Source organism: Asparagus officinalis, chromosome 8, assembly GCF_001876935.1.
Source record: "Asparagus officinalis chromosome 8, Aspof.V1, whole genome shotgun sequence".
Classification (NCBI taxonomy): Eukaryota; Viridiplantae; Streptophyta; class Magnoliopsida; order Asparagales; family Asparagaceae; genus Asparagus; species Asparagus officinalis.
The window spans coordinates 5,535,011-5,546,507 of NC_033801.1; the positions used below are offsets into that span (position 1 = coordinate 5,535,011).

An 11,497-nucleotide genomic window follows, 5' to 3' on the forward strand; every position below is an offset into this window, starting at 1 on the left:
TAAGCAAAGGAATTGCTATTATAGCGTTACTTAGTTGGCCAACTTTCTAATTGTAATCCATAAGCTAAATTTGTTTTACTTATTCCTTTCTTGGGCACAACACTTTGAATGAGTCAATGTTAAGCAATGGCCAAATGATGCTTCAGCGTAGTCCAACACTCCCACTATCTTTTTCATTTTTGATATGTGTCTCCATCTCGAGGTTTCTTTTGCCAGGAATACTTCATGTTTGCATCTCGATGTTCCTGTTTAAGTCTACACACTCGATATATCTCATTATATACTATTTCTGTCTACATCTGACAAAATGTTGACGTGTCAAATTCATTAAATTCACTCGGTAACATAATGTCCAACAACTATATATGTTTTTTCCTGCTCTTTTTTCAATGGTGGATGATGGCCGTCTTTAGCTGTTATATTTCACATGACAAATTTCATTTCTTATTATTTGGTTTACGACTTATTCCCACGATTGATTCAATATGGTATTATATTGGCTTTTAAATTATTTTACCATATTTGGTAATAGATTAATACATGCAATGACTTCTATTGTGATGATTTTGCCCCCAACAAGCCATACAAACCCTCAATGTGGACTGAAGCTTGGAGCAGTTGGTAAGTTGCTCCTATTCCTATAGCTTTTTTATTGTTTCCAAAATTGTTGTGTACTATGAGAGGATTCTTATTTGCATTTTTAGCAATAGAATCTTTAACTGTCTCGAGATTTTATCTTCATTTACATGCTTCTTTAAAATGCAATTACAGGTTCAGAGAGTTTGGAGGCACTATTCACGAGCGTCCAGTTGAGGATCTGGCATCTTCTGTTACACGATTTATTTTGAAGTGCGGCTCCTTTGTCAATTATTATATGGTTCAAACTTATACCTTTTGAACTTCTATTGTTATTACCTAAACCATATCAATTTTCTTTCTTGAATGCTTGAAATGGAAATATAAATAATGGAGGTAATATTGTTGTTTATTAGTACCATGGAGGAACCAACTTTGGGCGTACTGCTGGGGGTCCATTTATAACGACCAGCTATGATTATGACGCTCTCATTGATGAATATGGTAACAGCCTAAGAGGGAAATCTACCAGATATCAATTTTAATCTGTTTGAGTTCATTATAGTTGTTGTTCAGTCTTTATTATTTTATGAATTTTATAAAACTTTCTATGTGCGATACGTTTCCTATAGAATTATCACATTTTATGTATCCTTTTCAGGTTAGTATAGATTTCTTAGAGAATTTGACACATTTTACGATTGTTTTGCCCCTTACTGAGTGTTGGTGCTCACATATTCATGTTGAACTCTTAGGATTAGTTCGAGAGCCAAAATATGGTCATCTGAAAGAACTCCACAGAGCAATTAAATTGTGCGAAAAGGCTTTACTTTCAGCTAATCCAACTATTACTTCATTGGGAACATTTCAACGGGTCTTTCCATTATGAATCATTAGCACTCAACTATAAAATTATGTTTCAAAGTTCTCCCTATAACAAAATACTTTCGTTTTTTCTCTTGATACTTTCAGGCTCATGTGTTCAGTTCTCAAGCAGGAGGATGTGCAACATTTCTTGAAACTACAAAACTGATTCATATGCACGAGTAATATTCAGTAACATGCACTATGACTTGCCGCCTTGGTCGATAGGTATACTTCCAGACTGCAAAACTATGGTGTTTAACTGCATATTTGATCATACTAATAATTTGATATTCAACTGCATATGACACTCACTGTCAAGGGACAATCAGACATAAAAAATTAACTTTGTTCCTTTCAGTGAACTATACTCACATAAAAATAAGAATACTTACCTAAGAGGTAATAATAGTGGCCTTATTTGTTTTATAATTACTAATACATGAATACTAAGTTATTATGAATATACTATCAAAGACATTGCAGGGATTGTGAAGGAAGTCTATCGGATTGGAGAGTACACAAATCTGGGAAAATGCTCACATGTAGGTCTATTAAACTAATAGATGAAGAGTAAGATTGTATTATAACTTAATGCGAAGTTCATAGACATAATTATTATTAATATGAATCATTGTTTCTTACAGGGATAACGAGTGTATGGTCACATCATGGAATAAAGTAGCAGTCGACTTTGACTCCAAATTTAAAGATCATGATACAAATAATGTTCTTATGGTGGTGACTGAGGTTTTAGTAAAAAACTTTAGAGGTAAAATTTAAATCAATGTCTATTATATATTTAACATTCAGAACTATAAATATGCATTAACCTTTGTATGTATGCATTGATACATAGGTTATAGTATGGTTTCATCAACGACAACAACAAAAGTGTACTTCAATAGTGAGGAAGCAAGAGTCAAAAACTTATTACAAATGCGATAAGGTTACACTATACATTATTGTCACTTTGTGAAAAATAATGGGGTTTGTTTGTTCGTGGGTTAGGGATTGGAGATTGATTACGTCAGAAATGATGCACTAAAAAAATTGACCTTTATTGTGTTATTTTAGTTTAGTTTTGAGTAGTTATTTGATCTTTAGAAATTTGGTTAATAATGGCTAGGGATGGTATATCCATGAAGATAAAAACTAAAGTTTCTAAATTTCGTCAATGACAATTACTGATCATTTTTAGAAATTTTGGAGGGCTTTTATTGAGGAGAAAATAAAGATTTCTTCTGCCGCAGTTGGCGAGAGAATGAACTATTAATATGTGCTCAGATCTGAATATTTCCTCTAAAGTAATAAACTATTGATATGTGCTCAGATCTGAAGATTTCCTCTGTAAAAATTTTGTTCATTTTCTACTTATTTCTCTTTAACATTAATAACAAATCTTTGAAAAGACACATTAATAAAGAGATTATTATACTTAGTTGATGATTTATGGTAGTCAATTTTAATATTTGATAATATTTTTTTGGACAGGTCAGTTTCATATTTTATAATTTTTCTCTTAGAATCAGTGATAAGGAACTTCTATGGTTTTCAGGTGACTGAGAAGGTCGTTAAGAAGATCTCGGAGTAGGAAATTTCCACGCCTAAATAATCCAAGACCCCATTTAAGCCTGCAATTGTTCTATTTCAGGTTTTGCTCTTATTTCTCTTCTTTTTACTGGCTTTGTTTCTTTTTCCCCCTAATGATAAATATACGATATTATAATGTTTGTCTTTGAGACACGATATAGTTAAGAGGATGGTTTGCATTATTTTGTATGATGAACTAAAATATGCATCAAGAGATAACTCCTTCGTAAAAATTCATGATTGGTTGTCACTCAAGTGATTGACTCATGAATATATGTTATATTGAATGTAGAGTTTTGTTTCTATATATTAGGCTATTATGTGTGAGTTGTTAGAGTAGTATTGTTATATTTGCACCATACAATATTATTAGGCATCAATTTTCCAATTGCAACTCATTTGAAGTTCTTCATAGTTGCTAGCTATAAGAATAATTTTGTATAAAAATAAAATTGAGATCAAACAACATTAACGAATTGTAGAAAAGAGGCGGGGGCCGTGCTTGGCACGGGGTACACACTAGTATATATATATAGTAGGTTTGAATCTTGTACACAAGGATATACTATATGCTTTTGTAAAGCAGTACTCTAATGTAATCTTCAAGACTAGGAATATTTCCATTTTCGTCATAACTATACATTACTTCGACCATGCGAGCAATATTTAGGCATGCAGTCACAAGATTTGGAGCAAAAGGGTTTTGTGAGAAGCATTCCTTATTGAAGCATCGCCACGTATTAGCGATCATTTGCTTGACATAATCTCTTGCATCTTGAGTAGAACACTCAGGATATTCTTTCATATAACATTCAACATATGAGCCATCAAAGCCATCTTGATGTTCGTCCTAAAATTTTGATCGTAGAGAACTGTAAGTTACAATGCCAACAATTAATTGCTATACCAAATTATGCATATACGTTATTACATACCTTAGCACTTCCAAGATCATCCCTAAGCCGAAGAATTGTTGCAGGACAAGAGAGGAGGGTTGGATTCCTCTCTAAAAGACTCACGTTTTCCTTTGTAATCCCTTGTCCTAAAAGGAAAAATGCATGCATCAAGACTGCATGTACTCCTGAACTCACAATGGCATTTTTGAGGTACTCATCAGATTTTGGAAGTTGATTTGATTGTAGCCACCTTGATTCCAACAGAAATGCATTACATAACCTTGTCCACTGACCGATGAGAGAGGTAATATATATGTTAAAATTTATAAATCAACAAATATAAATGCTTTAAGGTCTACTCATTAAAGTACTTACCGCTTTTTTAAGAGAGTTGATAGGGTTCCATCCTTGTTCCTTGAGTACGGATTGGGCAATTTCATTAGTGATGTCGTACAAGGCTATGTAACAACACTTCATGTAGGTAGGAAGTATGTCTACTGCTGAGAGTTCCCATCTGAAATAAACTCGAGCATTAGCATATTTTCCCCCCCAAAAACTTGCATTTAAAATTGAGATGTGCATACTTGGAAATCGCATACTTGCTTATAGCATCAAGGAAAAGGTTAAGTTCATCTGGAGAGCCATGGATATCAAAGATATCATCAATAATGTATATAAACGCGATAACTTTTGTCATCTCAATTCTGCATTTGGAGAATTCTGGATCATGGAGAACTGTCATGGACGTAATGTACCATTTCAAAGGTTGTTTTCGTACGAACTTTAGATGTTTTGACAAACCCGTGCTTTTCCACCAACTATCATGAAATGTTCAAACAATAAACAATCCAATAAAGCATAAAGCACGTCACGATAATAAAAGAAAGATTGAATAAGGCCTCAGATTTTTTCAAAGAATTTCAGATAATCCTACCTTAATATCTGTATTAGTTCTTTCTGGTGTAATGATTGAAGTAGATTGAAATCCATTCTTGCAACTTCTTCGAACATCCCAATATTTATTCCAGATACAGTATGGCAATGGTCTAGATAATGCCTTGTATTATACCTTGATATCGTCATGTGGCACGGATGTTGTAGTGTGTGCTTAACCATCTTTGCAGCATTGGGTTCCAAATCTTTGATACAACATGCAAGATGCATGCTCGAGAACTCATTTGCCACGTCAAGAATCTCTTCGCCTGTGTTCAGGTATGATGCTTCATATAAGCTCAATAGTCCTTGAACATCTCCTCTTAGTGATGATTTAAATCTTCCCTTCTTGTCTGTGAACTTGGTTAAGACATCTGTTAAATGTATGTAAAAGTAATTAGTTAAATTGATCATATTATGTAATCAATGTACAATTAAGTAGCTTAATTATATAGTTTGTTTAAAGATTATCGCGATATCACAAACAGAAAATTTACCAGAACATATTGGGTGCCCAGCTTGTCTTAGCAAACGGAAGGACAGAGCAGTCTCAAATAAATCAGTGATAACTTGTTCGTGCTCATTACCAGACATATTTTCATACAAACATTCCAACATTAACTTAATTTCCTCCTTAAAGTGATAGTCAATTCCTAGCTTTTGCAGGTAATCAACTGTCAACATGGACTCCCATGGGCCATTTACTTGTACCAGAATATTCTTCAACCTTACTATATTCTCCATGTGCTTTACAGGTGAGTAGTCCTGAAAATAAGCAAGAAAAAAGGTTAATACATATATATCTGTGTTTATACATACATACATACATACATAAATTTGATGTGTTCATGCACATGTATGTCTCAAACATGCATGTACATACACACAAACGTGCATACAATATTCAAATTTAAAGGAAATACCCCCCTCAACTGAAAAATGACTACAAACACATACCTCACACAGTAGTCGACATACCCTAAAAGGAAAGAAACAGAACATTGTCTTTTCCTAGGAAAAAAAGCTACTTCTTTTGCAGATATATTGGTCAAACAATCTTTGCTAAAGATATGTTAGAAAGTGTAAATTGATAGTACTTGCCTTTTTAACGACAGAAGTAGTCAATAACCCTAGCTGCTGGATTCTAGGGATGATTTGAGGATAATATGCCTGAGAACTGCAGCTCATCACAGTTTCACACCGAGGACTCGAACCTCGGCTCCCTTTAGAAGAGAGAAATGACAATGCGAAGCATGTTGGGAGAGTTGAAGCCATAGTTTTAATGGCGGAGAATTCAGATTCAATCCTAAAGTTTGAGGAGAAACCTCTACATTCTCCTCTTTATAGTAGGAGAGTGAAGGAGCAGGGTACTGTTTTTCTGACAAGTGAATATGAACATTTGAGAAATAGTTTGTGATACACGTTAATTCTGACTAGTAAACAAGACCCAAAATATATTCCAAAAAGTGTGCAGCATGCATCAAGCTTCTGCAATTTTTCTCTCCACACAATGAGTAGAACAGACCAACAAACTCCAGGGACCACCAGATAGTCAGTCTATCCTATCTTTCTACTCCCCATCAATATGTCGAGGGATCAAAGAAAGATTGCATATATAGAATTACAGACAACGTACATTAATGAAATTGTAAATGGATGATTAATAATATTAGTAAATAGACAATTAACTATCAGAAAAAATTAGAATGATTAGACTAAACTCCAGATGGAAAAAAGATTTAGAAGAACATATCGAGCAAGGCATGAAGATAGAGAAGTCGTAGGAAAAAGAATCATACAGTAACAAAATAAAAAGTTACATGTATACTTTAATTGAAATTTTCACATCCCTACAACAAGCAACGGCTCTTTTAATATGATATAACTGAAAGTTGCAACCGACCATGCATGATGCCCATGCCGTCCATATAAGGCACATAAGTAAAATGTCGCTTTCACTTGGTTGTCTCTTCTTTAAATACCATTCAAACTTATTTGCGGCTTAAGTGTATCGTTTCTCCGTAGGATGACATGTATGTAGTATTTTTATTAATTTGACTTGTTAATAAAGAGAAACTTTGACTTTGTGGAGTACCTGCACATTTTAGTAATAATGTACGAGTTGTGCGCGGCGGAAGCTCGAGACACACAAACAAGAACAAGAGATAAATCACAACTAAATAAGCCAAACACTATACCGCAATAAGTCAACGAATTTAACATGGTTCGGCAAGTTTCCTACGTCTACGGGGTAAGGAAGGGGAGTTCTTACTATTAGAAATCAAGAGAATACAAATAGGGTTACAAATCTTACCAATTAAACCCTAAAACAAAGCCTCTAGATCTCTCACAAATCTCCCACAATTAGATGCAGCAATCCCCTCTCAAAAACTGCTCAAAACGTCATTGCTTAACCCTAATTAATCATGATTAGAGTTATATACCAACTCAAAACAAAACAGGTTGAAAAACCTAAAGCCCAGCCCAAAACAGTGCGTGGTCGACCGAACCAAACGAAGAACTTAAAAAATCCTACAGGGTATCCGCGGTCGACCGCAGCGGTCGACCGAGTCCAACTCCAGAGACCAAATCGCCTACAGGGTCCGCACAGTCGACCGCGACGGTCGACCGCCTTCAGCTCCAGCTTCTTCCTGACTCTGTGCACGTTCGCGGTCGACCGCCACTGATTCACGGTCGACCGCCGCTGATTCGCGGTCGACCGCCATACTGTCTGGTAGTTTTTCTGGACTTTCTAAACTAGTTCTTTTGATTCGCGGTCGACCGCCATACTGTCTGGTAGTTTTTCTGGACTTTCTAAACTAGTTCTTTGTCGCGTTCGCCACTTCTTCAATTCTCCACCTCGGCGAACGTTTCTACCAAAACCGAGCCGACACCACGTCATCCAAATATCCCACTTGTTGCATCCAGGACATCGTTGAAATACTCCACGACAACAGACTCAATCCAAATATCCTTTTTGTAAATTGTTTGTCATCATCAAAAAGGGGGAGATTGTTGGCCTTCTTGTTTTGATGATGATTTACAAACAATTTACTACTAATGTTGTTTGTCTAGTATTTGTGTTTTCTTATTTATTATAGACAAACAACGTTGTTGGAGGATGGATGGAATAGAGCTTCAACGATGATATCCAATGGAGGTTGGCGGAATAGTGGTTGAAGCCTATGTAATTCAAGTTGAAGATCCAAGTTCAAGCTTCATCCGCAGAGTGTACCAAGTAAAGCTTATTGAAAATCAAGATTGCTTGGGTAAATTACTTTAGGGCTTATATTATGTGTGTTAATACTTCAAGCTCAATATCACACACACACACACGTTTGGTTTGGTTTATCATCGTTTTGGATTATAGACTTAACGACATTATTTTATATCTTTTATCAAGTTTATAAATTTATTGGAAAGTTTTCAAAACTTTGTTTAAACTCATTTTGTCAAGATCAAGCTTTTACAAGTCCATACTTATGTGATTTTGTAAAATAATAAGATTTCACAATTGGGAAATGCAAATTGGAAAATTCTTTTTGTAACATGTTTAAAATCACATTTACAATCATTCCCCAAAGTTTTACATTTTTGGAATTTATTTGATATTTTTAAACAGTGTTTTAAAATCAGATAAACAATTTTCAGAACCTGGAATATCAGTTTCCGGTCGACCGTACCGGTCGACCGATCATTTGTTCATTTCTTACCATGTGACAGAGAGTCTGTCGGTCGACCGGTCCGATCGACCGAAAGCTCCATCGGTCGACCGCACCGGTCGACCTCAGTTTTCATGTACTCAAGAAATGTTTTAAACAAGTTTAAAGAGTTTTAAACAAGGGTTTAAGTGTGTTTTAGTGTTTGTTTGGTTTGAAGATTGTTTTCACAAGTGGAGGAGATCATCTTCTTGTTTGGGCTCCAATCTCCATCTCTCCATCTTGTCATCTATTGGAGAAGTTTTCTAAACTCTATCTAGCTTTACATTTGCTTAGTTATTTGATTATCATTCTTTAAAGCTAGTTTTTATATTAAGTTTAGATTTGATTATATTATCTCATTGTTACACACACCCACTTGAGCTTATTGTATTTGCATACATAGTATATTAGGGTTGTGAGAGATTGTAACATTGAGTTGTGCTTCATTGTGTTCTCATCTATTGTAGAGAACAAATTTATATTTGTTACATTGTGAGTGTGTAGTGAGGTTTTCGGTGAGCTAGAAACCGAGTGTGAGGAGTGACGTTGATCGGTGAGCGTTGAAAACCGATACTGTGAGGTGTAAACGTTATTCGGGTGAACGTAGAAAACCCGGTTGAGTTAGTGGATTTTTCCCCGGGAGTTGGAGCGGAGACGTAGGACGGAAGGTCCGAACTCCGTGATCATATCGCTTGTTTGAGTTTGTCTTTGGCGTAGTTATTTTTGCATTTATTTTATATCGCCAATTGTGCATTGCTCATTCACTTTATCCACTATCTTGTTTAGATGGTTTATCCCTTGTGTTAGTTTTTATATCCTTGCATATATCTCTATCATATATGATATATCTCATTGTTTACATTGCTTATCCTAGCTAATATATCTTGTGGTATTTCATACTTGCTAGGATAACTTGTTAATTATTTTTAATTGGCATATAATCGGATTAGATTAGTATAAGACCCTAATCACCCCCCCTCTAGGGTCTAACAATAATTTTGGAAGGCCTTCTCAATTAAGAGTAGCCCTCCTCTCCAAAAGGAGTTACAAAAATTTTCATACCCTTAACCCCTCACTCTCTATCCCTATTTATAGTAAACAATAATGAATGAGAGCCCTTGGATGAAGACTTAAGCCCTAAGGAATCATTTTTAGCCTTTGAGCTTTTGGGCTTGAATTCTTGGGCCTTTTGCTTGTTTTATTCACTAATTCAATGGGCTTTTGCTGAAAGAAGAGATCTTGAGCTTTATTCTTCATTAACCTTCAAATTCTTTCCATAATTACTTCTCCAGCATAGAAATTCAGATCGTGCTTCTTTGTACGAATATTTTTCCATGATATGTTCCGATTTCAAAGATGTCATAAATACAAAAGTTGTAGATCTCGTTCTTAGCTTTCCAGAGAATGTTTATTCAGCCAATTCCGAGTTGATACGAGAGAGACATGGCCAAAATACCAAACATTACCGAGATATCCAGATTGCATGATTTGTTTCATTTTTCACAAAACTTCTTCATTTGTTCCTTGATGGTATATTTATTTTTCTTGGGCTTTTGGGCTTAGACTTTTGGACATTTTCTTGACATTTTGGGCTTTAATGCTTCATTAAATATTGAAAAAAATTATTTGGCTTCATGGGCTTCATTCGTTTGCTTTTGGCTTTGGGCTTTTGTGTTAAATCAAGGGGCCCTTATTGAGAGATGAGAGTTTGAGATTTATTATTCATTAACCTACAATTAAAAGATAAAAACAATGATTAGTGGTATATTTATTCATAAAAAAATAGATAATGAGGGTATAAAATTGTAATAAAATATGATTATCAATGACTGCTTAAGAGGTAAAGAAGATCGGTATTCTGTGTTCCTATCCAAGAGAGTGGGAGTTGATCCTATATCCGACAAAGTTTAATGTAATCAATTTCACGCCATTTGACGGAAGAGGGTCAGTCACTCAACACCTGATTTACTTCTCAAGTCTCACCTCAGTGTGATCTCCAGTAATGAACCATTAATGGTCCGGTCATTCATTAGCACCCTTCGCGGAACTGCCTTCGATTGATACCACTGTCTCAAGCCCGAAAGTATCAATAGCTGGGATAACTCGGAGAGCATGTTTCTCACCAACTTCTTTGATGATGATGCTAAAGTGTCAATCGGAACACTCTTTGATGAGAAGCAAAAGGATAGAGAATCGGTCGAGAACTTCGTCAAGCACTTCCGAAATAAGATGATGAACTGTCGAGATCCGGTCATAGAGGAGTTCATTCTCCAAACGTGACACACTAATCTATCTTTGGACGTGTTGGAAGCTATGGTCGTGGTACCAACCAAGACTTGGAAAGAATTAAAAGTGCGCGGGGAGCAAGCTGGATGCTTCCTTAAAAGGAAGAAGGCCAAAAGAGGTCAACCAGCAACTAACACCCTAAAGCAAAACTTTATTCCTTGTGGCAAGGGGAAGGTGCCAACAAATACAATGAACGCAAATCAAATGTTCCAACTGTAATCGCAACAGCAAGCACCACAACAGTCGCCATCTCAATGGTAACAGCGACCTCAAAGGCAGCAGAAGGCTTCTGAACCAAAATTGCCGAAGGAATACTCCTTCAAGGAAGATAAAGTTCCTGCTATTTTTGAATACCTCCTGGATAATAACAAAATCAAGTTGCCTCCAATCATTGACTAGGAGGAAGCCAAGAGGACGACGGATCCAAGATATTGTGTATTCCACAGGCAGGTCCACCACCCCACCAAGATGTGCTACACCCTCAAGGATAAAATCCAAGCCTTGATTAACATCGCTATCATCACTGCAAAGCAGCCTAATAAGAAGAAGGTGGGTGCGAACGCAGTTACTATCAGCTTCGGGTCTGTTCCCCTAACATGGTTTCAACCAGAACCTGTGACGAAGGTAGAAATCAAGACCGTCAACGAT

General features: G+C 35.8%; 1 protein-coding gene and 2 long non-coding RNA genes across 4 annotated transcripts; 2 read left to right on the plus strand and 1 right to left on the minus strand.

Moving 5' to 3' along the window:
- Nucleotides 209-1,442, plus strand: LOC109820187. Its single transcript, XR_002241752.1, has 3 exons — nucleotides 209-621; nucleotides 772-808; nucleotides 1,332-1,442. It is a non-coding gene; the product is annotated as an uncharacterized LOC109820187 (long non-coding RNA).
- On the plus strand, nucleotides 1,575-3,198 carry LOC109820186. Of its 2 annotated transcripts, none has more exons than XR_002241750.1 (4): nucleotides 1,575-1,668; nucleotides 1,918-1,985; nucleotides 2,088-2,212; nucleotides 2,999-3,198. It is a non-coding gene; the product is annotated as an uncharacterized LOC109820186 (long non-coding RNA). The 2 variants fall into 2 exon arrangements; XR_002241751.1 differs by lacking the exon at nucleotides 2,999-3,198 and adding an exon at nucleotides 2,300-2,468.
- On the minus strand, nucleotides 3,599-6,137 carry LOC109820753 ((3S,6E)-nerolidol synthase 1-like). Its single transcript, XM_020386948.1, has 8 exons — nucleotides 5,960-6,137; nucleotides 5,786-5,841; nucleotides 5,360-5,627; nucleotides 4,864-5,236; nucleotides 4,529-4,747; nucleotides 4,305-4,443; nucleotides 3,969-4,217; nucleotides 3,599-3,883 (listed from the first exon to the last, which is right to left on the minus strand). Exons 1-8 carry the CDS (start codon nucleotides 6,135-6,137, stop codon nucleotides 3,599-3,601), a joined length of 1,767 nt encoding a protein of 588 aa, XP_020242537.1.